The 27,078-nt window shown below is 37.9% G+C and overlaps 1 protein-coding gene across 4 annotated transcripts in view; it reads left to right on the top strand.

Annotated features, from left to right (window-relative positions):
• UGGT1 (UDP-glucose glycoprotein glucosyltransferase 1) overlaps nucleotides 1-27,078 on the top strand; it is a 114,834-nt gene that overhangs the window by 30,171 nt on the left and 57,585 nt on the right. For all 4 annotated transcript variants that reach the window (XM_004423940.3, XM_087434998.1, XM_087434997.1 and 1 more), the window contains 6 exons: nucleotides 1,215-1,306; nucleotides 2,954-3,104; nucleotides 5,557-5,676; nucleotides 6,776-6,861; nucleotides 10,685-10,820; nucleotides 13,444-13,575. In XM_004423940.3, coding sequence (XP_004423997.1) covers nucleotides 1,215-1,306; nucleotides 2,954-3,104; nucleotides 5,557-5,676; nucleotides 6,776-6,861; nucleotides 10,685-10,820; nucleotides 13,444-13,575 — 717 coding nt within the window. The remainder of the gene's footprint in view (nucleotides 1-1,214; nucleotides 1,307-2,953; nucleotides 3,105-5,556; nucleotides 5,677-6,775; nucleotides 6,862-10,684; nucleotides 10,821-13,443; nucleotides 13,576-27,078) is intronic.

Below are 27,078 nucleotides of genomic sequence, written 5' to 3'. Positions count from 1 at the left end.
CACATACAAAAATGTGCACAAATCCTACATCTTTAGCGTGATGTATTTTCATAAAGTCAACACACCTGTGTTACCAGCATCCAGATCTAGAAATAGATATGAGCTGTGGTGAGCAGCTCAGAATCAGTCTTTCTTATAGTCAAAGATGCTGTACTCGCAGCCTGGGAGTGAGTGGACATGGAGTTTTTCTCTGCCATGTAAGAAATTCTAATTCTCATTGATGCAATTCTCCATTATCTTGCTTGCCATTTAATCCTGGCAGAGCAAAGAAACAAAAACCATGCCTTCCTCATTGTTTTGTTTTGTGTTTTTCCCATGCAATACTAGATCTTAAAGTTTATTTCTCTTAGTCCACTGACTACTGAGAGATGAAGGAGCTCAGCATTCCCTAGTAGTTCCTTCCTAGAAAGGAAGCTCAGTTCGTCCCCCAGCCCTGGGAGAACTAAAGGGTTAAGTTCTGTCCCTAGTATCTGATTAGTTTCTTCCCTTCTCTATTGTGTGGAATTGCTTCCTCTGTGGATTAGCTCCTGAATATGTGAATAACAGTACCAAATTCCTTGGAGAGAAAGAGGAATTGAATGGAGAGGATATGAGCCAATAGTAACTACAGTATGGCATCACGTGTTTCTGATGGGTCAGGCAGGTCTTGAGGGCTGCAGGTGCCGCACAGTCATGTGTGTGCCAGGGCGGCCACCGTCTCAGGGAGCAGCAGTTGGTTGAAAGGCCCCCCAGAGGCCAGGTCTTGGAGAGCTGGGTTGCGTGTAGGTGCTGTCCTCAGCACAGCAACTAGGAGTTTCTTGGTATGCCTTAGTTTGATGGTGTAAGGGAGTTGTGGGCTTTTGAAGCACTTTTAGATTAGATCCCTGGACTTCATCAAGAAGGCACCTGACCCTCAGCACTTGGCTTATTTACACGCCCCTCCCCCCCATTACACAACCTTATAGGAAACGGTTGTGTAAATCATTGTTAGAAGGAGGGAGGGAAGGAAGAAGGGAGGAGAGCTGTAGCCACATAAACCAGCAGGTTCATTACAGTGTAGTAAATGCTAATAAGGGTCTCTGGGAGTACCTAAAGGAAATCTGAACACAGTCTTAGGGTTTCCTATAGTGAATAAGAGGATGTCAATATTTGTACGTGTAATAAATCCAGAAGCGTGGAAATTTTTGTTAAACATCTTCTTCCTGCTCCTTAATACTTTTTTTTTAATATTTCAGTATTTCAAGGGTACTTTAGGATTACAGCCTGGAGAGTCAGCGCTGTTCATCAATGGACTTCATATTGATTTAGATACACAGGATATATTCAGGTATGGATAATATTTTTCATTCTCTGAAAAGTTTTTTATAATGTGTAGTTCCTTGTGCCATGTTCAGCTTGTTGTTCCTTCTTGATGTGGCTTGTTGCAAAGCCTGACGGCTTCCAGGCCCAGTGTGTGTGTGTTCAAGTTGGCCCGTGTCTCACAGGTGGACAGGAGGGTGCTTTGCCATTCTTTATCATAAAATGTACACTTAAGGCCTTGGGCATTTAAGGCCCAGTGTCTTTCAAGGACACCCTTTTAGAGCTATAGTTTTCCTGTTAACCATAGAAACAGAAAAGAGCAGGGTTTTTTGCTTCTGGGAGCAGTGTGAAGTAGGTTTGTTTGAAATGCTGTCTCTGGTGTCTCAGAAGGTGTTCTTACATATATTATTTGAATACTTACCTTTTTGTTTTGTTAAAATGTGGTTCAAGACTAAATTGCTCTAAATTGTCCTCAGGAATTTTTGTGGGAGGCAGTGGACAGTCAGCTAGAATTCAGATTTTATCCTTGTAATTAAAATGGACACAGTTGACACTATGGCTTCATAATAGTAAACACAAAAGCTATTGCTAATACTTCAGAAGGAGCAGTTTCTACAGTAAGATATTTTTTACATTAATTATTTTAATTGAACTTTTATGTCTACATATTGCTTTACAGAGCTAGTGAAAAATTAGTAAAGGACATTTTAGAAGATTGCCCATATTTTTTGTTAAAATATATATGTGTATCTTGACTACTTGCTTATTGTAAACAGTTTTAAATAATACAGAGATGAAGGAACTAAGAAGTAAAATCTTCATCCCATCTTCTTATTTCTTCCCCCTCCCCCAGCAAACCTCTAAGTGGGCTGTGAATTTCTCCAGACCTTTTTCTGTGGTCTCATGTGTGTGTGCCTGTGTAAATTGATACTGATATTGACACACATATTAAACATATGTAACCTAGTATTTCTTTTTTTGTTTGTTTTTAATAAACTGTTTATTTTCAGATATTTGTAGATTCGTATGCATTTGTGAGAAATAACAGAAAGATTACACGGAGTAACATAGAGAGTATTTTTAAAAACATGCAATGTAAAATCCAGATTTAGGATTATTTCATCCTCAAATTGTGTGTTTACATTTAGAGATAACATTTATACACAATGTATAGAAATACCTTGATAAGTGTAAGTTAACGTGAAGCAAGGAGCAAGTCTTGCCTGCTTTGTTCTGCACACATAGACAAGACGGAGTAAGAAGAGCTCCCTTGTTTTTGCTGAGGAAGATACGCCCTGAGCTAACGTCTGTGCCAGTCTTCCTTTTTTGCTGAGGAAGATATGCCCTGAGCTAACATCTGTGCCAGTCTTCCTTTTTTGCTGAGGAAGATATGCCCTGAGCTAACGTCTGTGCCAGTCTTCCTCTATTTTGTATGGGTCGCTACCACAGCATGGCCACTGAGGAGTGGTGTAGGTCCGTGCCCGGGAACTGAAGCTGAGCTGCTGAAGTGGAGTGTGCCAAACTTAAGCACTAGGCCACAGGGCTGGCCCCCAAGAGCTCCCTTTTTTGATTCCTCAACTAGTTTGATAGGGCATTGAGTTTGAAGTGATTAATCTTTTTCGTGGCGAGGAGTTTTTCTAAAGCTTTTCCTACTAAAGACCTGTTTCCTTTTCAGTCTGTTTGATGTATTGAGGAATGAAGCTCGAGTAATGGAGGGTCTGCATAGACTGGGAATAGAAGGCCTTTCTCTGCATAATGTTTTGAAACTGAACATCCAGCCCTCTGAGGCCGACTATGCCGTAGACATCAGGAATCCTGCTATTTCAGTAAGTATTCCGTTAGAGTGTCCACAGGGCATTCTGGCCAGGTATTGTATTATGGTTTTCTCATTTGTCTTTTGTGAGAAGTAGATTATTCCTACCACTCTTTTCTTGGCGTCAAACAAAGATTTACAACAATTGCTTATGTGGAGCTACGGATATATAATAAAGGAGGCTCTTAAGTGCTCCAGAAAGTTGAGTTATTATGTTCAGTGTGGTTAAGACAGTGATTTTTTTCCACTTTCATATCCCTCTAGGATTCAGCTGAGCATCTCTTGGAAAAGGAGGTTTAGTTTGTGTTTTCTCAGTTGTATACAAGTCTTGTGTGATTTTGTTTAAAAATGTCAATTTTTAGCTCCTAACCTTTAAAAGGACTTTGGTATTTTCTATGTGAAGGGTGTATGTAGATTAAAATCTGCTACCTGATGTCTGAGCCTTTGTCTCCTCATGTGCAGAAGGGGTGGAGGGAGTAGAGCCCCTGTGGGCAGGCATGGTACAAGTGAGAGCAGGCGAGCTGCGCCTGGCACACCCCGCACTCCAGTCCTTTTTCCTTGGTTTCTGTACTGTATTTATTTTAGGGAAAATTTTTGAAAGAAATGATGCAGAATGTAGATGATCACTACTTGAATTCTCACTAGGTGATATAGCTGTTATTTTGGTGGTACTGTTATGTCATTTGTTTTTCTGTTAAAAATGTTTTTAATTACAAAGAGTAAGGAGATTAACATAATTAACAACCATATGACCCATCACCATGCTTACTAAATGTTAACATTTAATCATTTTGTGTTGGATCTGTTGTTTTCTTGGAAGAAAAAAAACGTTTCAGTCAAAGCCTGCTTTATTTCCCAGTTCTTCCCCCCTCCTCCTTGCAGGTAATTTCTCTTCTGGAGTTGGTGTGCATTCCTCTTGTCCCTTATTTTATCATTTTATTACCTATTGTATCTTTTAAACATTTGAAAAATGCCATATCAGTATCCTTCATCAATTTCATTTATTACTCAACGGTTTTTTTTTTTTTTTTTGTGAGGAAGATCGGCCCTGAGCTAACATCTGCCAATCCTCCTCTTTTTGCTGAGGAAGACTGGCCCTGGGCTAACATCCATGCCCATCTTCCTCCACTTTATATGGGACGCCGCCACAGCATGGCCTGACAAGCGGTGCGTCGGTGTGTGCCTGGGATCCGAACTGGCGAACCCCGGGGTTCGCCACAGTGGAGCGTGCGCACTTACCTGCTTGCGCCACCAGGCCGACCCCTCAACAGTTTTTTCAATACTTACGTAAGTGGATACATATAGATCTAGTTTATTATATCACGTTTTGTATTTTACTTTTTTTTTTTTTTTTTTTTTTGCTGAGGAAGATTTGTTCTGAGCTGACATCTGTTGCCAATCCTTCTCTAGTTTGTGTGTGGGCCACTGCCACAGCATGGCCACTCATGAGTGGTGTAGGTCTGCGCCTGGGAACTGAACCTGGGCTGCCAAAGTGGAGTGCGCTGGACTTAACCACTAGGCCAGTGGAGCTGGCCCTGTATTTTACTTATTTTTAAAAAATCTTTTATACATGCACAGTTTAAAATTTAAGACATACAAGAGAGTATATATTGAAAAATCTCATCACCCAGCTGTCTAGTTTCTCCCCAGAAGCAACAGGCATTATCAATTACTTGTGTATCCTTCGAGAAATGCTCTGTGTTTACACCAGCAAGGTAGTACACACGTACTTTCCCACTCTGCCCTTTTTGTATGAGTGGTACACACTTTATTTATCTGTTGCTCTCTTTATGGACATGAAGTCGTTTCTGAGTTTTTGCTGTTATAAGCAGTACTGTAATGGCTCTTTCTGTGCCTCTCTCTTTGTGCATACATGTGAGAATTTATCTGGGGTAGATAACGAGTACTCAGTGGTAGGTAGCAATTGAGTCTTCAACTTTATTAAGTCGTCTTCTCTAAAGTGACTGTTCCGCACACCAGCATTGGGTGAGAGTTCCCATTGCTCTTTATCTTTGCCTGTTCTTGGATATTGACAAACTTGTAAGTTTTTTTCAGTTTAATGAGTGTGAAATTTCCTTGTGGTTTTTTAGTGTATAGTTCTCAGGTTACTAGTGAAGGTGTACATCTTTCCTTGTGTTAATTGCCCACTTGAATTTCTTATGTAAATTTCTTATTTATATTCTTGACTCATTTCTATTTCTCATGTTGCTTGTCCTTTTTTATTGATATGTTAGATTTCTATACATATTCTTGGCACTAGTCTTTTATTCGTTTTGTAGGTTGCAAATATCTTCTATTCTGTGGCTTGTGTTTTAGTCACTCATTTTTCTATTTGATCCTTATATTTTTGAAAATGGTCTTTTTCCGTGTGATTCTTCTTAAAAATATTTAGTCTTATTGCTATTTCTGCAAATTTCCCTAGTGGTGACTAAAGTGTATGCACCATGCTGTTATTTTTTTTCTAGTGGATCAACAACCTGGAGGTCGATAGCAGATATAATGCATGGCCTTCTAGTCTACAAGAGTTGCTTCGACCCACCTTTCCTGGTGTTATTCGGCAGATCAGGAAAAACTTGCATAACATGGTAAGTAACACTCCTTGTGTCTAGCTGTGAACTCTGTTTCTCCCTTGCCTTCTTCCCTACCTTTTTGTCATGTTTAGAATGTTCACTTCTCTCGTTTACTAGCTGTTTCTCCTCACTTACCACCATGAAATATGCTCTTTTTCTAGCCCATACTCAAACCAAAAGGGTTTTGAAAAGGATTGATCGTTTGTAGGGCTGTGAGATGTCCTTGTATAAGGAAATGCTCCTCTTCCTTATCCTGAAGGTTTAGACTGCGTTGTTTTAGTTTTAAGATAGTTCTTCTTTTTACTCAGATGAATATGTTGCTACTGTTTTTCTTGAGTATCTTAATCCCTAAAATTTAATTGTTCAGTTTATTCCCTTAAATAAATCTTTCCGTCAGCTCCCACTTGTTATTCTTTATTTCACAGCTTTAGGGAGAGAGAGGAAGAGCATTCTTAGTTGGCCCTTTTTTCCCCTCTCATTTCTTTCTCTTTCCTCATGTAGCTCCTAAAGAGATAGGGGGAGAGTCGGCTTCCTCAGAATTTGCAAGGGGAAGTATCCTCTGTACTTTTCTCACTCTTGAAACCACTTTTTTCCTTCCCAGTCAAAATTTCAGTCTCTTTTTCTCTTACCATATATCTGAACTTTATTAAATGAGATTATGTATATATGTGTATATAATTTTTTTTTAAAGCACATCATGAGAGTTTAATGCTGGATAGCTATTACCGTGGTCTAAAAATTGAGTTCTAAATGAATTCTTAATTCACAGATCCTTAGAAATGAATACATGAAAGCTGATCTCCATTTTCTAAGGTGGGAGAGTTAATAAAACTTGGGTTTTGTTAGGTGTAGTAAAAGAATAGGTATTAGAAATCTGGAATGTACAATTCCCATGTCATTAGCATAAGACCATGAGAAAATCACTGAGCCTTTCAGTACCACATTGTTTGCGCATAAAGGAGGGGTAACTGCTATTTGTATAACTCCTCTTTTGTGTGGTTCAAGTAGCTAGAAAAAGATTGCCGTAAAGTATAAAGACTAAGGGCATTTTTATTGGCCCAGTGACATTTGAATAAATGTCATTTCATGGGTTCCTTTCCTTTTCCCCCTGTAGGTTTTCATAGTTGATCCTGCTCATGAGACCACAGCGGAGTTGATTAACACAGCTGAGATGTTCCTCAGTAATCATATACCACTAAGGTAACACTTGTATTGATTTGGTGATGTATCTAATTTAGCTGAGGTTTTGTTTGTCATTCTTATATGCAAGTCTAGTACTACTGAATTAAAGGATGATTAATAGTGGGGATCGTTAATGGCAGTTTTATCTTTTGCTCAGTATGAAGACAGTATCTGTTGGGACAAAGAATTTGATTCTCCATGAATAGAAGCTTACTACCATTGAATTATTCATAAATAGTGTGTATAAAAATAAATTGTGGTCTCAGCGTGCTTCTGAATGAAAGGGAGTTTTCCTAGGTGAATATCCACATCACAATGCCTTTTGCACTTTCAGCAGAGCTAAAAAGCTTTGCCAACAACTTTGTTAGACTGTCAAGGACTAAATGTATACACAGCCTTTGGTAGATGCAAACAGACACGTTTATTTTGCTTGTCTTGCCAAATCTACCAACAGGGTACTTGAGTGCCTCGGTTTCCACTGTGCCTTTTAAGAACAGTGTTTTAAGGTTTTACGTATAGCTGTTAAGATATTCTCACTTAGATTCTGAATAATACCTGGTCATTTTACATGTTGATAAAATTGCAATTCTTAGAAAACATGAAAATAAAGAAAAGAACTCTTTAGCTAACAAATGTTGTTGTGTGTTCCATACCCAGCTCTGAGCTAAATGAGCCACTTTCCTACCTTCTTGGAAAAAAACACCATTCATACTCGCAGACACTTTAAGAAATATGTGATTAGGTGTTAGGTTATGTCCTACTAGTTCTAAGTGCTTTAGAATTTCAGAGAAACAAAAGATTATAGACTGAGATATTTGGGAAAGACAAAAGTTTCATGGAAAAGTTGGATTTCAGATAGACTTTGAAGAAAATAGAGGGTGGTTTTCATTGATGGAAAAGCAGGGATTTTGAGTTTAGTGAAATTTTTCATGTAAAGCATGAATACCACCTGGTTAGGTGGAGGAATAAACTGCTGGATTACAGCCAGAGCTATGTTTTGATTAAAGGAGAAATATAAGAACAAGGAAGAAGTTGGCTCATGGTGTGCAGTGGGCACTGGTTGACTATTTATTGCATTGCACCGAGGGACAAGAACAGTGGTCTTCAGATTGCAAAGGAGGGGAGAAGGTGCTTACCGTGTAGGCAGCAGAGGTGTGTTGTCAGCAGTCGGTGGAGAGACCCGAGGCAGGCTGGCTGTCGTTTCACTCGTTGTTGGAGTTGATGTGGTACACTGAGGTGTGGGTGGGCCGACGAGAGGAGGGGACAAACCTGAGAGACATGCTAGTGGCACTTGATGAGGGCCTGGGCCTGGGAGAAACAGGAGAAGCTTGAATTTTGGCTTAGCTAATAGAAAAACTCCGATGGCCTTTCTAGAAATTAGAAACTTGGGAAGGGGAATTACTTTGTGAGGAGATAATTAGGTTCTAGCCCTTATTTTTGTTTTCATAAGGCTAATATTTAGGTCATTTAAATCTGTCTGAAGCCTACTCATATGATTTCTATCATAAATGGAATTTTATTTTTTTTTTTTTATTTATTTTTTTTTTTAAAGATTTTATTTATTCAGTTTTTCCCCCCAAAGCCCCAGTAGACAGTTGTATGTCATAGGTTCACATCCCTCTAGTTGCTGTACGTGGGACTCGGCCCCGCGTTGGACAGAGAAGTGGTGCCTCGGGGCGCTCCCGGGATCCGAACCCGGGCCGCCAGCATCAGAGCGCGCGCACTTAACCGCCAAGCCACGGAGCCGGCCCTATAAATGGAATTTTAAAAAACAAAGACAATTTTCATCTAAAAACAAACCCTCTCGCCACCCCCATCCACATATACACACATTGTACACATACTTCCCAAGAGCATGATGTATATGTTTATATTTTCTTTTTCTATTTTTAGACTATACCTTTTTTTATTTTAATTAATAGGCTTTGTATTTTTTAGAGCAATATTGATTGATTAACCAGTATGATGCATTATTCTTAACTAATGTCCGTGGTTTACATTAGGGTTCATTGCTTTGTATTGTATATTCTATGGGTTTTGACAAATGTATAATAATGACATGTTTCTACCATTACAGTATCATACAGATTAGTTTCACTTCCCTAAAAATTCCCTGTGCTCCACCTTATCTGTCCCTCCATGCCTCCCTCCCAGCCCCTGGCCAGCACTGATCTTTTTACTGTCTCCGTAGTTTTGCCTTTTCCAGAATCATGACGTATGTCACTTTTTCAGATTGGCGTCTTTCACTTAGCAATATGCTTTTAAATTTTGCCGTGTCTTTTTGTGGCTTAATAGCTCATTTCTTTTTATCATTGAATAATATTCCATTATGTGGATGTACCATAGTTTTTTTAATCCATTCACCTGTTGACAAACATCTTGGTTGCTTCCAAATTTGGGCAGTTATGAATAAAGCTGCTATAAACATCTGTGTGTAGGTTTTTGTATGAATATAAGTGTTAAGCTCATTTGGGTAAATACCAAGGAGTGTGATTTCTTTATCTTATGGAAAAGTGTGTTTATTTTTATAAGAAACTGCCACACTGTCTTCCAAAGTGGTTGTACCATTTTGCATTCTCACCAGCAATGAATGAGAGTTCCTATTGTTCCACATGCTCTCTAGAATTTGGTGGTGGTAGTGTTCTGGATTTTAGCCCTTCTAATAGGTAGGTAGTGGTATCTCATTGTGGTTTTAATTTGAAATTTCCTAGATGTTGAGCATCTTTTTATATACTATTTGCCAAATGTATGTCATGTTGGGTGAGGTGCCTGTTCAGATCTTTTTCTCATTTTTAACTTTTTTTTTTAGTTGTTGAGTTTTAAGAGTTCTTTATATATTTTGGGTATCAGTCCTTTATCAGATACGTGTTTGCACAGATTTTCTGCCAGTCCGTGGCTTGTCTTCATTCCCTTAACAGTTTCTTTCACAGAGCAGAAGTTCTTAATTTAGTGAAGTCTAGCTTATCAATTCTTCTTGTCATGGGTTGTACTTTTGATGTTAGATCTAATAAGTCATTGCCAAACCTAAGATCACCTAAATTTTCTCCTCTGTTATTTTCTAGGAATTTTATAGGTTTGTGTGTCACATTTATGTCTATGATCCATTTTCAGTTAATTTTTATGAGGGGTATAAGGTCTCTAGATTCATTATTTAGCATGTGGAAGTCCAGTTGCAGCATCATTTGTTAAAAAGACTACCCTTTTTCCTTCGAATTGCTTTTGCTGCAATATGGAGGCTAGTGGCCTCTACATTGGCCAGTGCGAGGGTTTTTTTGCTGGTCTGTAGACGTGTAGTGGTATCTCTTTGTGGTTGTTTCCTTTATTTTAAATTTTAAAATGTAATAAACTTTAACCTTGGTTGTAGCTTTTTGCTGAAAAACAATAGTAAATATTTTTATGCTTTCCATTTACCTATGATTCTCATATTGCCTATGTTAAATCTCAAAATCCCCGCTTTCCATATGTTTTCACATTCTGAAAATTTTCACTTCCCTCAATTTTTATTTTAAAACAGAACAAAATCTCCATCTAACACCATAGCAATACCCTTCATGTCAGTAAAGGCCTCATTTCACGATGTGAAAACAGCTTACTTTAACAGTTGAAAAGTCTAACCCACCTTTGGGACTCTGCTTTTTTATTCTGTAAGTGATAAATGGCTTTGCCAACCATATTGGAATGTGATGTGAACTGTGTTTTTCAATAGAGGATCATTTTCCTCTATTAGCTACCGTATTTGTGGGCGTACAAGGATGCCATTCCTTTTAACTGGTTGCATTTTAACTATTGCATAAAAGAAATGTTTCTTTTTCTTCTTTTTGCCCTTTGCCCTCTCCCGTAGACTTGGTTTAATCTTTGTGGTTAATGACTCTGAAGATGTTGATGGGATGCAAGATGCTGGAGTGGCTATTCTGAGAGCATATAATTATGTTGCCCAAGAAGCAGATGATTATCATGCCTTCCAAACTCTGATACATGTATGTTTTCATCCAAAATGGCAAATATTTTTTTTAATCTAGCTTATTCTAAGAAACAATATGTGATAGGGCGATTCTATATTTCTATAAAGAGAAAAAGTAAGATAAATTATTCACACAAACTTGATGTGTTTCATATTTCAGGAGTTGCCTTTACCTTATTGATCCATCAACGTTAATAATAGATGGCTGAGGGCCGGCCCCATGGCTTAGCGGTTAAGTGCGTGCGCTCCGCTACTGGCGGCCCGGGTTCGGATCCCGGGCGCGCACTGATGCACCGCTTCTCCGGCCATGCTGAGGCCGCGTGCCACATACAGCAACTAGAAGGATGTGCAACTATGACATACAACTATCTACTGGGGCTTTGGGGAAAAAAAAGGAGGAGGATTGGCAATAGATGTTAGCTCAGAGCTGGTCTTCCTCAGCAAAAAGAGGAGGATTAGCACAGATGTTAGCTCAGGGCTGATCTTCCTCACAGAAAAAAAAAAAAAAAGCAGGTTTATAAAAAAAAAATAATACGTGGCTGAGATTTTAGCTAAGGTGAAATTCCTTGGGAGCCCTACTAATATATCTTTGTCTTGTGCCTTTTGGTGATTTGAAATCACTAATGCATGACTTTTGGTAAATGTGATGTTCTCTACTTGTTTAAAAAAATGTTTTTTTTTTTTTTTTTTTTTTTGCCCTTTAAGACCATCATGATAGTTTCATAAGGATTCAGTTTAATATTCAAACCATAAAATTCTTATTGTCTGTTTTCTCCATTTTAACTGGAAACTCTGAAATTCCCTGATTTACTATATATTTAAGATATTTGCTCAAGTTTAAACGAAGAACTCTTTTTGTTTTCTTGCTTTTTATTTTTACTTTTGAATATTAAAAACTTTATAAGTAACAGTTCCTTTGTTTACAGGTTAGTGGTAATTATTGAAAAACCATCTTCATTTTATTTATTTATTTTTTTGTGAGGAAGATCAGCCCTGAGCTAACATCCATGCTAATCCTCCTCTTTTTGCTGAGGAAGACCAGCTCTGAGCTAACATCTATTGCCAATCCTCCTCCTTTTTTTCCCCAAAGCCCCAGTAGATAGTTGTACGTCATAGTTGTACGTCCTTCTAGTTGCTGTATGTGGGACGCGGCCTCAGCATGGCCAGAGAAGAGGTACATCGGTGCGTGCCCGGGATCTGAACCCGGGCCGCCAGTAGCGGAGCGCGCACACTTAACTGCTAAGCCACGGGGCCGGCCCTGAAAAACCATCTTTAAAGCAGTTGATTTTCACCACTTTTATTTTACTTGTAAACATGTCAGTCTGCTATTTATTATGTTCGTTATGTTTATTGTTTAGAGATTCAGTCAGGGACATTTTTTATTAGTTAAAATGTTCATTTATTTATTGGCTAATATTTTTTAAAGACCCACCATTTTCCTGGCCTGGTACTAGCTGCAAGGGATACAGAGAAGAGGAAGACATCAGCCCTGTCATCAGAGAGCTTACAGTCTAGAGGGGCACACCACCACACGGATGGTTTAATGCAGTGTGGGAAGCCCAGCTGCCCGTGGCGGCACTGGGACTGCACTCTGCTGTGAGTGTCACGGCATTTTTGTGGAGTGGGCAGTTGTCCCAGCTAAGTGTAGGAGGAAAAACTGCATTAGTTGAATAATGGCTGCAAATCAGAGGTAGTAATTCCAAGTTGTTAGTATGACTTGAGCAGAGTATAGTGAGAGCAGAGTGGAGAGGGGAACCCACCTGGTCATTGAGGCCATTAGGCTAGGTAACGGGTATCCAGATTGCAGCATTAAACTCCAGTTAAAAACGTTGTCTGATGCATGTATGGAGATAGAGCTGATGAAGGGTAAAGCAAGTGGTAGGGATGCTAAGTTGATGAGCCATTGCTGTGATCCAAGAAGTGACGGTGAAGGTAGTTAGCAATGGGACTGTGGAGAATGAAATAAGTTCAAGAGAAGTTGCTGAGGATACTAAGTGTTTTAAAGTCTGCTTTTTAAAGTTTTTTCCCCCCTCATAGCTATGTGTATGAAGGAAAGGATAATATGAGTTTTCATTTGTTTTTAATTGCAAAAGTAAAAAATAATTCATTGTATGTTCATTGTAAAAAAATTTCACATAATATTAGTGTGTTGATTTTAACTCTCTGTCTCTTCCCTCCCTAATGGTGCTCCTTAAAGGCAGCAACTTTTAGAAGGTTACCTTGTAAACCATCTAGATGTTTAACTGTACATGTGAAGGCACAGTTTTGTTGTTTGTTTTATGTCTGTTTTTTAAAAATGGATTATGCCATACATGTTTTGCAACTTTTTTTCCCCTAAACATCATGCACATGAGTTCTTATTTCAAGGATTACTTATAAGTATTCAGATTTTTAAAAAATTAATACATTTTTGCATTTGGGACTTAATGTGAGTGTGAACTGATTGGGTCATTTTAAGAATGTATAGTTTCTAATGTAAGAAGGAGGTTATATGGAAAAGAGAGAATTGCCTATATGTCCCATTTCACCTTTTAAGAAAAATAGCTATGTTTTCATCTACATTCAGAAATATTTTATAGTAAACACTCTGAAATTTGAATTTAAAAGTATAGTTGGTTACCTGGTTTTTCTTTCTTCAGATGTACAACAAAGTAAGGACTGGAGAAAAAGTGCAAGTTGAACACGTGGTCAGTGTCCTGGAGAAGGAATATCCGTACGTAGAAGTAAACAGCATTTTGGGGATTGATTCTGCTTATGATCAGAATCGGAAGGTAAGAACTTCTTTGGTACTTCTCATTTGACTGCAACACTGTACTTTCCTTGCCTCTCTTTTATTGGGCTTGTTGTTAATAAAGGTGGTGGTGGTGGTTAAAGTATTTAGGTACTTAGCGTTTAAAAATTTAGCACTTTTCTGTTTGCAAATATAGTATATATTTCAGTTTTGTGAAGATACTATTGATTCGTAGCTGGCATATTAACTATTAAATTGTAAAATAATTTCCTTTTCACAGTGCAGTGTTAGTACTTGTGTTATATACGTTCCAGATAAAATCTTTTGGAAGTATATGATGTATGCTTGCCAGGATATGATGTGTAGCTTGTGTGTGTCATTATTTAGTTGTTTAGACTAAAGATGGAAATGTATTAAGAAATGTAATAAACAGAATGGCAAAGTGTGGTAATAAAGATGTGGAAAATATTTAAAATTTTTTATTTAAAGATAATATGGTTTCTTGTGAGATATTCATACAGTGAAGGGCCTTTATTGCAAGTAGTAACAAGGCGGCCAGTTTACTGAGAGTAACTGTTAAGGCAGGGAATCAAAATACATTTCTGAAATATTTTATTTCAAAACAATGAAAGACAATTTATTTACCAACTTTTTTTCTTTTTTTTGAATGAAGGACAAGGCGTTGGTGCTTCTGTTTGGAGATCTGAACTATCATTCCTTAAGAAACCATCATAATGAATTGTTTGTAATTTCTTTCATCTGAGTACAGACTTCTAGATTTTTATAATCTCCCTCCCAAGTCTTCTGTAGTTGTTTTACCCACACCTAATTCAGCGTCCGTTGTTTTAGCTTTTCACCTTTTTGAGTTTTTCTAGTCATTCATTTTGTTTCTTGGGGAGACCAACTTTTCCTTTTTGCACTCATATTTTGTTGGTTTGCATAATATTAAATTATGTGGTTTCACTAAGAAAAATAGTTGGTTTGGGAATAGACACAACTGATCTTTGGTAAACATATAGCTCAAATGAGGAAAGCAAAAGTGTGTGCATTCTCGAGAGCAGCTCACCACTGTAAGGGTTCAGCATGCTTTCGTAGCAGGCGTTCATTGCCGTTAACTTGGTTAATTGAGATTGGTTAAGAGATCTGCTACTGTTAGTTGATCCAGGTTTTAGAGGGATTAAACAAAGCACTATTTAGTAAGAACAAAACACAAGATCTTAATAACTAGACAAATTTCTGAATTATGGAATAAAGTGTTAATTTTAAACACATATGATAGTACCAAGTAACTTCTCTGTGCCAGCCCTGATTCTACAAAGTTGAACAAGAAGTGGTGCCTCCACTTGGGGCCTCACACAGACTAGTGGGGGGGTGACACACAATAAGAACAGTAAGGTTTTTGGAGATCGTGAGGTTGGTAGTATTTGCACCTTCTAGGTGGGAGACCTCAAGGAGGGAGGGGCGGCTCTGCCAGTCTGGGACAACGTGATTGCTGAAGGCTTCCTAGAAGTGGTGACACCTGCTTACCCTGCAAATGACTGTTTTTAGAGTGATAAGAGTGAAATCAAACAAAACAAAAACCAGAGGTTTATTGTATGTGTAAATTATTACATGTGTAAAAAAAAACAAAACTAATTAAAATACTGGCTGTCTACCAATACTTTTGAAAAGCTAAATTCATACCAGGAACTAGTGGATCTGTGAGGATGACATCTGTGCCTTCTTCCTCTTTCCTGTTTTTGATTATGTGCTTTAGTGTTTGTTTTTTTTTTAAAGCCAATGATAAGGAATTTTCCCCCCAGCTTTATTGAGATGTAATTGATGTGTAACATTGTGTAGGTTTGAGATGTACAGTGTGTTGATTTGATACATGATTACCACAGTAGCGTCAGTTAACACTTCCATCACCTTGCATAATTACTATTTCTTTTTTGTGGTGAGAACATTTAGGATCTAGTCTCTTAGCAATTTTTAGTATATAATATGGTATTGTTAAGTATAATCACCATGCTGTACATTAGATCCCCAGAACTTGTTCATAAGATAACTGGAAGTTTGTACCCTTTGACCAATGTCTCCCCATTTCTCCCGCCTCCCAGCTCCTAACAAGCACCATTCTACTCTCTGTTTCTATGAGCTCAGCTTTTTTAGACTCCGCATATAAGTGATACACTGTGTTTGTCTTTCTTTGTCTGACTTATTCAAATTAGCATAATGCTCTCAAGGTCCATCCATCCATGTTAGTGCAAATGGCAGGACTTACTTCTTTCTCATGGCTGAATAATAGTCCATCATGTATATATATATACAAACACACACGCCCTCGTGCACACGCACACACACACACCATATCTTCTGTATACGTTCACCTGCTGACAAGACACTTAGGTTGTTTCCATGTCTTGGCAATCGTTTTAAATAATGCTGCAATGAACGTGGGAGTGCAGCTATCTCTATGAGATCCTGACTTCATTTCCTTTAGATATATACCCAGAAGTGAGATTGCTGGATCATATGATGGTTTATTTTAAAATCTTTGAGGAACCTCCATACGGTTTTCCAGAGGGGTTGTACCAATATACATTCCCACCAACAATGCACAAGTGTTCCCTTTTCTCTATATCCTCACCAACACTTGTTGTCTCTTGTTTTTGATGATAGCCATTCTGACACGTGTAAGATGATATCTCATTGTGGTGTTTTTCCCCCTCTTCCCCAAAGCCCCCATGTGTGGTTGTATATTTTAGTTGTAAGTCCTTCTAGTTCTTCTATGTGAGCCACTGCCACAGCATGGCAACTGACAGACTGGTGGTGTGGTTCTGCAACTGGGGAGATGAACCCAGCCCGCTGAAGCAGTGGGAGTGCTGAACTTCAACTGCTAGGCCATCAGGGCTGGCTCATCGTGGTTTTGATTTGTGTTTCCCTGATGAGTAGTGACATTGAACACCTTTTCATGTACCTGTTGGCCATCTGTATGTCTTCTTTGGCAAAGCAACTCTTCAGTTTCTCTGCCTATTTTTTCATCAGACTGTTTGATTTTTTGCTATTCAGTTGTATGAGTTTCTTATATATTTTGGATATTAACCCCTTATCAGATAGATGATTTGCAAATATTTTCTTCTGTCCTGTAGGTTGCCTTTTCATTTCGTTGTCTCTTTTGCTGTACAGAAGCTTTTGATTTTCATGTAGTCCCTCTTGCTTATTTTTGCATTTGTTGCTTATGCTTTTGGTGTCATATCCAAAAAAACTGTTGCCAAGACTGATGTCAAGGAGCTTTTCCCCTATGTTTTCTTCTAGAGGTTTAATGGTTTCACGTCTTATGTTTCAGACTTTAATCCATTTTGAGTTAATTTTTTTGAGTGGTATAAGATAGAGGTTCAATTTCATTCTTCTGCATGTGATTATCCAGTTTTCTCAGCACCATTTATTGAAATGAAGAGACTGTCTTTTGCCCATTGAGTATTCTTGGCTCGCTTGTCAAACATTAGTTGACCATATATGCAAGGGTTTATTTCTAAGTTCTTGATTCTGTTCCTTTGGTCCATGTGTCTATTTTTATGCCAGTACCATGCTGTTTTGATTACTATGGTATTGTAGTATAGTTTGAAATCAGGAAGTGTGGTCCTTCCAGCTTTGTTCTTTCTCAGGATTGTTTCAGCTTTTGGGGGTCTTTTTTGGTTCCATATGAATTTTAGAATTGGTTTTTTCTATTTCTGGGAAAAATGCCGTTGGAATTTTTATAGGGATTGCATTGAATCTATAGATGGGTAGTATGGAACATTTTAACAATATTAGTTCTTCTGAATCATGAACATGGGATATCTTTTTATTTTTTGTGTCATTTTCAGTTTTTTCCATCAAAGTCTTATAGTGTTCAATGTACAAATCTTTCACCTCCTTGGTTAAATTTATTCCTAAATATTTGATTGTTTTTGATGCTATTGTGAGTGGGATTGTTTTATTTTTTTCATATATTTTGTTGTTAGTGTATAGAAAAGCAAATGATTTCTGTATGTTGATTTTGTAGCCTGCAACTTTGCCAAAATGTTGATTATTTCTAATAGTTTTTTGGTGTTGTCTTTAGGATTTTCTGTATATTAGATCATATCATCTGCAAACACAGGCACTTTTACTTCTTCCTTTCTGATATGGATGCTTTTTATTTATTTTTTCTTGCCTGATGGCTCTGGCTAGGACTTCCAGTATTATGTTGAATAGGCGTAGTGAGAGTGGGCATCCTTGTGTTGTTCCTGATCTTAGAGGAAAAGCTTTCAACCATTTACCTTTGAGTATGATGTTAGCTGTGGGCTTGTCATATATAGCCTTTATTATGTTTAGGTATGTTCCTTCTATATCCGATTTTTTGAGCATTTTTGTTGTGAAAGGATATTGTATTTTGTCACATACTTTTTCTGCATCTATTGAGATGGTCATATGATTTTTATCTTCCATTCTATTGAGTTGTGTCACATTTATTGATTTGTGTATATTGAACTGTCCTTGCATCCCAGGGATAAATCAAACTTGATTATAATGTATGATCCTTTTAATGTGCTGGTGAATTTGGTTTGTTAATATTTTGTTGAGAATTTTTACATCTATATTAGTGAGGGATATTGGCCTATAGTTTTCTTTTAGTATCCTTATCTCTCTTTGTTATCAGGGTAATGTGTTTGGGAGTGTTCTGTCTTCTTCAGTTTTTTGGAAGAGTTTGAGAAGGATAGGTGTTAATTCTTTAAATGTTTGGTAGAATTAGCCAAGGAAACCATGTGGTCCTGGGCTTTACTTTGTTGGGAGGTATTTGATTACTGATTCAAACTCCTTAGTCATTATTGGTCTGTTCAGATTTTCTGTTTCTTCATGATTCAGTCTTGGTAGATTGTATGTTTCTAGGAATTTATCCATTTCTTCTAGGTTGTCTGATTTGTGTGGTTTATAATTGTTCATAGTCTCTTATGAACATAGTCTCTTCAAGTCTCTTATGATCCTTTGTATTTCTGTGGTATAAGTTGAAATGTCTTTTCTTTCATTTTTGATTTTATTTGTTTTTTCTCTTTTCTTAGTCTAACTAAAGGTTTGTCAATTTTGTTTATCTTTTCAAAAAATAAGCTCTTAGTTTCATTGATCTTTTCTATTGTTTATCTGGTCTCTATTTCTTTTACTTTTTCACTGATCTTTATTTCCGTCCTTCTGCTAACTTTGGGCTTGGTTTCTTCTTTTGTTTCTAGTGCCTGGAAATGTAAAGTTAGGCTGTTTATTTGAGACCTTTCTTTTTTCTTAATATAGGCATTTATTGTTATAAAATTCCCTCTTAGAACTGCTTTTGCTGCATCCTGTAAGTTTTGGTATGTTTTGTTTCCATTTTCCTTTTTTTCAAGATATTTTTTGATTTCTCTTTTGATTTCTTCTTGACCCATTGGTTGTTAAGGAGTGTGTTGTTTAATTTCCACATATTTGTGAATTTTCCAGCTTTCTTCCTGTTATTGATTTCTAGAATGTTACATGTGTGCATGAGAAGAATGTGTATTCTGCTGCTGTTGGATGGAATGTTATGTATGTCTGTTAGATCTATTTGGTCTGAAGTATAGTTCAATTCCAATGTTTCCTTATTGATTTTCTTTCTGGATAATTTATCCATTGTTGACAATGAATTGAATTCCCCTACTAACATAGTGTTTTTGTCTGTTTCTCCCTTGAGATCTGTTAGTATTTAGGTGCTCCAATGTTGGGTGCATATATATTTACAATTGTTATATCTTCTCAGTGAATTGACCCATTTATATAATAGCCTTTTCTCTCTTGTTCCAGTTTTTGGCTTAAAGTCTATTTTGTCTGGTATAAGTATAGTTACCCCTGCTCTCTTTTGGTTTCCATTTGCATAGAATATCTTTTCCCATCCTTTTAATTTTGAGCCTGTGTGTGTCTGTAAAGCAGTAATGAATCTCTTTTAGGCTCATATAGTTGTGTCTTGTTTTTTCATCCATTCAGCCATTCTGTCCCTTTTGATTGGAGAATTTAATAATTACATTTAGAGTAATTATTGATAGATAAAGGATGTACTAATGCCATCTTATTAATTGTTTTATGGCTGTTTTGTATTTCCTTTGTTCCTTTCTTCCTCTTTTGTGGCCTCCCTTTGTGATTGATGATTTTCCATAATGATATGCTTTGATTCCTTTCTCTTTATCTTTTGTGACTCTACGGTAGGTTTTTGCCTTGGGGTTACTATGAGGCTTACATAAAACATCTTATAGATATAACAGTCTGTTTTACACTAACAACTTAACTTTGATCACATACAAAACTCTGCCCTTTGATTTCCTCCCCTTTTCTGTTTTTGATGTCAATTTTACCTCTTTTTATATTGTGTATTCATTAAAAAGTTATTATAGCTACAGTTATTTTTAATACTCCTGTCCTTTAGTCTTTATACTAGAGTTAAGTGGGTAACACACTACATATTACAGTTTTAGAATATTCTGATTTTTTACTTTATGCTTACCTTTACCAGTGTGTTTATGTTTTCATGTTGCTAATTAGCATTCTTTCATTTCAACTGGAAGAACTTTCAGCATTTCTTATGAGGCAGGTTTAGTGGTGATGAATTCTCTAGCTTTTGTTTGTCTGGGAAAGTGTTTCTCTCTCCTTCATTTCTAAAGGATAACTTTGCCAGGTAGAGTATTCTTGATTGGCAGTTTTTTTCTTTCAGCACTTTGAATATATCATTTTACTCTCTCCTTGCCTGTTGAGAATCCACTGGTAGCCTTTCCTGGTAAGGTACAAGCTTCTTTTCTCTTGCTGCTTTTAATATTCTTTATCTTTGATTTTTGACAGTTTTATTATAATATGACTTGGCGAGGATCTCTTTAAGTTGATTTTGTTTGGTGATCTGTGAGCTTCATGAGCTTGGATATCCAAATCTCTCCCCCGATTTGGGAAGTTCTCAGCCATTATTTCTTTAAATAAGCTTTCTGCCCCCTTCTCCATCTTGTCTCTTGAAACTCTAATAATTTGCAAATTATCCAGATACCATTTCTTTCTTTTTTCTTTGTTCTCCTCTGACTGGATAATTTCAAAGTTCCTATTTTCTAACTCAAAGATTTTTTTCTTCTGCTTGATCCATTCTGATGTTAAAACTATTTTGTTTTTCATTTCAGCTCCAGAATTTCTGTTTGGTTCTTTTTTATGATTTCTCTCTCTTTGTTAAACTTCTCATTTTGTTTGTATTTTGTTTTCATGATTTTGTTGCATTATCTTTCTGTGTTTTCTTGTAGCTCACTGAGTTTCCCTAAAATAACTATTTTGAATTCTTTATTGGGTAAATTGCGGATCTCCATGTCTTTGGGATCAGTTATTGGAAGTTTGTTATGATCCTTTTTTGATGTTATGCTTCCTTGATTTTTCATGTTCCTTGCAGCTTTCTGTTGCTTTCTTTGCATTTGAATTAGCAGTCACTTCCTGCAGTCTTTACTGAATAACTGCCTTTGGGAAAGAAATACCGTCCATCAGCCCTGCTAGGAATTCTGAGGCTTTCTCAGACTTTCTATGGATGCACCTGCTCCAGACTTGTTTCTTCTTGTACAGAATTCTGAAGCTTATGTTACTTCTCTTGATTTTACAACACTCCGGGCTGGGTGCTGATAGCCCTCCTTTTGTTTTCCCCAAGGTGGCTCTAAAGCTCAAGTTTTTTATCTCTCTTTGGTCTGCAGATTTGGGCTGGCTTTCTGTGTGTGCTCACTAGCTATTTGGCAAAGCTTAATTTTGCTGCCACTTTGGGAGCATGTACTGGGAGCTGGCCACGGTGGGGGGGTGTGTGGGTAAGATGTGTGGAGCATTGGGGATGCCTGAGCGCCATTTGGGGAGATCTGTGGATGAGGTGTCCTGGGTGGCTCGCGGGTGGGCTTCTTGATGCAGTAAGTAGGATCCCCTTCCCTTAACGTCCCTTAAATGCCCTCTGAGAACACTGTCTGTTGCCTTCCCAGCCTCTTCTTACCCTCGGTCATGCAGCTCACAATTCAGTACTCTGGATGGGGCAAGAGAGATGTGAGCCTCTGGCAGCATCCCATGTAGCTGGGGAAGTCGAGTGCTCCCTCACTCTTCGCTTCCCGCTGTAGGAGAAATCCTGGGACCAAAAGATCTCTCTTGGCCCTAGCTGTACTGTCTCAGTGGAAGGGTCTCTCAGGTGAAGTCAGTCTGTTCCTCTTGTCCTCTCCAGTGTGTCCAAACTTGTATTTTTTTGCTCCATCTGTGTCCTGGAACTTCTTTGCTGGAAACCTGGATTTCCGCAAAGGCCCTCTCATGCATGGGTGATTTCTTAAGACAGTTTTTTCCAGGAGTTACCACGCTGTGGCTGAGAGGGTCTGGAGCCAGTACGTGGGCCAGTGCAGGGTCCACAGCCAGGGTTGAAGTCTGTGTGCCTATTTCCTGAGTCACAGGTGAGCAAGACTTCTCCTGCGTCACTTGGCATGTGGTGCTGGATCCCAGCGCTCCCACAAAGGCACTTTTGTCCGTGGATGGATGCCACATTCTTGTTGTTGTGGGAGGGGACACCAACGAGAGACATCTTCTTCAGCCACGATGCTGACATCATGCCTGCTGTAGTGTTGAGTCTCCTTGTTTGAAGGCATATCAGGTCAGGTGACGCTGGAGGTGAAGCTGGTCGTGAGGAATGCTCAGCTTAGACTGGAAGTGGTTCTGTATTGTATTGCAGCCTTCTGCTCAGTCACTTTCATGTTATGACTTTTTTAAATAAAATAATATTGATATGGGCACCTGGTAATTTTTCACATTTTCATAAACAGCAAGAGTAGTACTCTGTGGAAAAGAGTAGGTGAAATAAAAGAAAAAAAAGGCCACTTGGGGAATACCAAAGATTTGAGGAAATTAATGGAATTTTCTCATGTTTCACTTTTAGAAAATGTTTAACTCTAATTTTCTCTCATCCTATTGAAGAAAAAGTACATTACCTTTTTTATTGTGGATGATTGCTATATCACAAATATTTGCTTGAAAAATGCTGAATTTGGTGGATAAATTGAGAAAAAGGGTATTTTTACATATTGTCTTTTATGTGTTGACATCTTGATTTTGCTGAAGGATCAAATGGGAGCATCACTGACCTCACTCCTCAGTAGTTTCCTAGACTTGACTGCCTTCCTCCTCTGTACTGAAGAGAGGCCCTTCCCATATAAACAGACCATAGTATTTGTATTTTTGCCACTTAATTTCCTACCTATTTGAGTAGACATATACTCTCAAGAGAAGGATGTTCTGAGATTCCCAGGGGTCCTAAGAATCTAATGATTAATAAGATTTTTTAAATTGCAGGAGCTGTATCCTCACAGAAAAAAGCCCAAGGAGATAGATTTTTTTTTTTTTTTTAATGAGGAAGATCAGCCCTGAGCTAACATCCATGCTAATCCTCCTCTTTTTGCTGAGGAAGACCGGCTTGGAGCTAACATCTGTTGCCAATCCTGCTCCTTTTTTTTTTTTTTAACCCCCAAAGCCCCAGTAGATAGTTGTATGTCATAGTTGCACATCCTTCTAGTTGCTGTATGTGGCACGCGGCCTCAGCATGGCTGGAGAAGCGGCGTGTCGGGGCGCACCCGGGATCCGAACCCGGGCCGCCAGTAGCGGAGCGCGCGCACTTAACCGCTAAGCCATGGGGCCGGCCCTAGATTTTTTTTTGAAAAGGAGGAATGAGTACATTTAGCAAATGTTATTACATTTATAAGTATCTGTACTTTTTGTTATAAATCTGAAGCTGTGATATCTTCTATGGCTGTTTGAAAGAAGTAATTATTTCTAAAACTCAGCGGTACAGTTAAATTAGAACTTTTAAACTGAAGGTAATGGTACTTAAGAAAAGTTCTAACTTTTACAGGCAAACCTTTAGCATTAGGCATATTAACTCTGAGTCTTTATTAATCTCAGTTACCATTTGTGAGTGGCTCATTTACAAGACTTCGCCTGTAATTAATGTTTTTAAATTATTTATAGTTAATGTTTTTAGTGATCAGTTGATAGAAATTCTCATATGTAATTTTTAAGCTTGGCTCTTTGATAATTGGGTTGCATTCTGTTATTTGTTCTGGTAAACTATTTTCAGGTTGTAAAAATGGAAGATATATTGTCAAAACATCTCCCTCCCACTCCTGACTTTCACTCAGGTGCCATTTCCAGGGAAATCCAGTGTTACTTACTTCATATTGTCACTTAGAGTTATAATGTGGGTTTTGTTTTGTGTAGTGGGGGAATGGTTTTCAAAGCTCAAAATATGTTAAAATTGAGTTTTTATGAACTTCTTTGAAAAAGTTAAGATGTCAAAGAACAGAATTAACATGGTAGAAATTTTGGGAGTGTAAATTTTAAAAGTTTAAACAATGATATAGAGAGGTGGCAGAAATCAACCAGCAGGCCTTTCTGCCTGTGCCATGTTACAGCCCCATCAGTAAGTCTTTCCCGTCAGCCACTACTGTGGCCAGATCTGGTCAGAATCTAAGCAGTCTGTTGCTGAGGACTGGTATTAGTTACCCAATTGAAGTATTTTTCTATTTGTGCTATCTAAAAAGGTTATGTATAAACAAATTCTGCTATTTTCGGAAAATATCAGTTAGAAGATGTTTAACAAGAATGTTTTAAGGAACTCTTTTTACATCTTGAGTAGTAATATAGTTTTTACTTTGAAGAGTTAGTCTTGGGTCTATGGTTGATATCTGGGGGAATGTACCTATGTTGACAGTCAGGGAAAAGTGTCCATCTCAGATATATTTGCCATTTTGTTGTCTTGGCATTTCCCTGGCGAGGAACCTCTTTTGTCCTGGAGAAGGAAAAGATTGAGCTTAGTATATTGTAGAGCAAGTTTTGAGCACTGTTTTCCCAACAACCTTGTTTTGTTTTGTATAGGTGTAATTGCTTTTTTAGTGACATGGACTCTTTTTAATGTAGAACTGGGTATAAATATTTCATCTCAGGCTATCCGCCCAGGAGCACTAATAATTTATGGCAGTCTATAGTTTATACCCATTATGGTAGCCTCTAGCCTGATGTGGCTTTTTTTTTTTTTTTTGCTGAGGAAGATTTGCCCTGAGCTAACATCTGTGGCAAATCTTCCTCTGTTTTGTATGTGGGTCGCCACCACAGCATGGCCACCAACCAGCGGTGCAGGTCCATGCCCAGGAACCAAACCTGGGTCGCTGAGTGGAGCGTGCCAAACCCGAGCACTAGGCCACTGGGGCTGGCCCTACATCTGGCTTTTTTAATTTTTATTTTTTTCATTTAAAAGTAACTTTTTAAAAAAAATTGAGGTAACATTGGTTTATAACATTATATAAATTTCAGGTGTACATTATATTTTGATTTCTGTGTAGACTACATCATGTTCACCACCCAAAGACTAATTACCATCCATCACCACACGCATGTGCCTAATCATCCCTTTCACCCTCCTCCCTCCCCTCTTCCCCTCTGGTAACTACCAGTCCAATCTCTGTCTCTATGTGTTTGTTTCTTGTTTTTATCTTCTATGTACGAGTGAGATCATATGGTATTTGACTTTCTCTCTCTGACTTATTTCACTTAGTATAACACCCTCAAGGTCCATCCATGTTGTCACACATGTCAAGATTTCATCCTTTTTTATGGCTGAGTAGTATTCCATTGTGTGTGTGTGTAAGTGTATATATATATATATATATATATATACACTTACACACACACACACATGTGTCTGTGTACACACACACACACACACACACACAACACATCTTCTTTATCCATTCGTCCCTTGATGGGGCACCTAGGTTGTTTCCAAGTCTTGGCTATTGTGAATAATGCTGCAGTGAATACAGGGGTGCATGTATCTTTATGCAAGCGTGTTTTTATGTTCTTTGGGTAAACACCCAGCAGTGGAATAGCTGGATCGTATGGTAGTTCTATTCTTAATTTTATGTTTTTGTTTTTGTGAGGAAGATCAGCCCTGAACTAACATCCATGGCAATCCTCCTCTTTTTGCTGAGGAAGGGTGGCCCTGAGCTAACATCCCTGCCGATCTTCCTCCACTTTATGTGGGATGCTGCCACAGCATGGCCTAACAAGCGGTGCGTTTGTGTGCGCCCAGGATCCGAACCCGGGCCGCCAGCAGCGGAGTGCACGCACTTAACCACTACGCCACGGGGCCAGCCCCTATTCTTAATTTTTTGAGGAATCTCCATTCTGTTTTCCATAGTGGCTGCACAGTTTGCATTCCCACCAGCAGTGTATGCCAGTTCCCTTTTCTCCACATCCTCTCCAACGCTTGTTATTTCTTGTCTTGTTAATTATAGCCATTCTTATGGGTGTGAGGTGATATCTCATTGTAGTTTTCATTTGCATTTCCCTAATAAATTAGTGATGTTGAACATCTTTTCATGTGCCCGTTGCCATCTGTATATCTTCTTTGGAAAAATGTCTGTTCAGATCTTTTGCCCATTTTTTGAGGAGTTAGTTTTTTTGTTGTTGAGATATATGAATTCTTTATATATTTTGGATATTAACTCCTTATCAGATATATGGTTTGCAAATATCTTCTCCCAATTGGTAGGCTGTCTTTTCATTTTGTTGATGGTTTCCTTTGCTGTGCAGAAGCTTTTTAGTGTGTTGTAGTCCCATTTGTTTATTTTTTCTATTGTTTCCCTTGCCTGGTCCGACATGTTACTTGAAAATATGCTGCTAAGACTGACGTCGAAGAGCATACTGCCTGTGTTTTCTTCTAGAAGTTTTATGGGTTCAGGTTTTACATTCAAGTCTTTAATCCATTTTGAGTTAATTTTTGTGTATGGTGCAAGGTAATGGTCTACTTTCATTCTTTTGCATGTGGCTGTCCAGTGTTCCCAACACCATTTATTGAAGAGACTTTCCTTTCTGCATTGTGTGTTCTTGGCTCATTTGTCAAAAATTAGCTGTCCATATAGTGTGGGTTTATTTCTGGGCTCTTGAATCTGTTCCGTTGATCTGTGTGTCTGTTTTTGTGCCAGTTCTGTGCAGTTTTGATTACTATAGCTTTGTAGTATATTTTGAAATCAGGGAGTGTGATACCTCCAGCTTTGTTCTTTTTTCTCAGACTTGCTTTGGCTGTTTGGGGTCTTTTGTTATTGCATATAAATTTTAGGAGAGTTTGTTCTATTTCTGTGAAAAATGTCATTGGAACTTTGATAGGGATTGCATTGAATCTATAGATTGCTTTAGGTAGTTTGGACATTTTAACTATGTTAATTCTTCCAGTCCAAGAGCACGGAATATCTTTCCATTTCTTTGTGTCTTCTTCAATTTCTTTTAACAGGGTTTTATAGTTTTCAGTGTACAGATCTTTCACCTCTTTAGTTAAATTTATTCCTAGGTATTTTATTCTTTTTGTTACAACTGTAAATGGGATTGTATTTTTAATTTCTCTTTCTGCTACTTTGTTGTTGGTCCACATGTGGCTTTTAAAATGGAAATTAATTAATTTCAGGTGCTCAATAGCCACATGTGGTTAGTGGCTACTGCATTGGACAGCAAAGATAGA

The sequence above is a fragment of the Ceratotherium simum genome, chromosome 9, assembly GCF_057802395.1.
Source record: "Ceratotherium simum simum isolate JZ-2026a chromosome 9, ASM5780239v1, whole genome shotgun sequence".
NCBI classification, from domain to species: Eukaryota; Metazoa; Chordata; class Mammalia; order Perissodactyla; family Rhinocerotidae; genus Ceratotherium; species Ceratotherium simum.
This window is presented reverse-complemented; position numbering and strand designations above follow the sequence as displayed.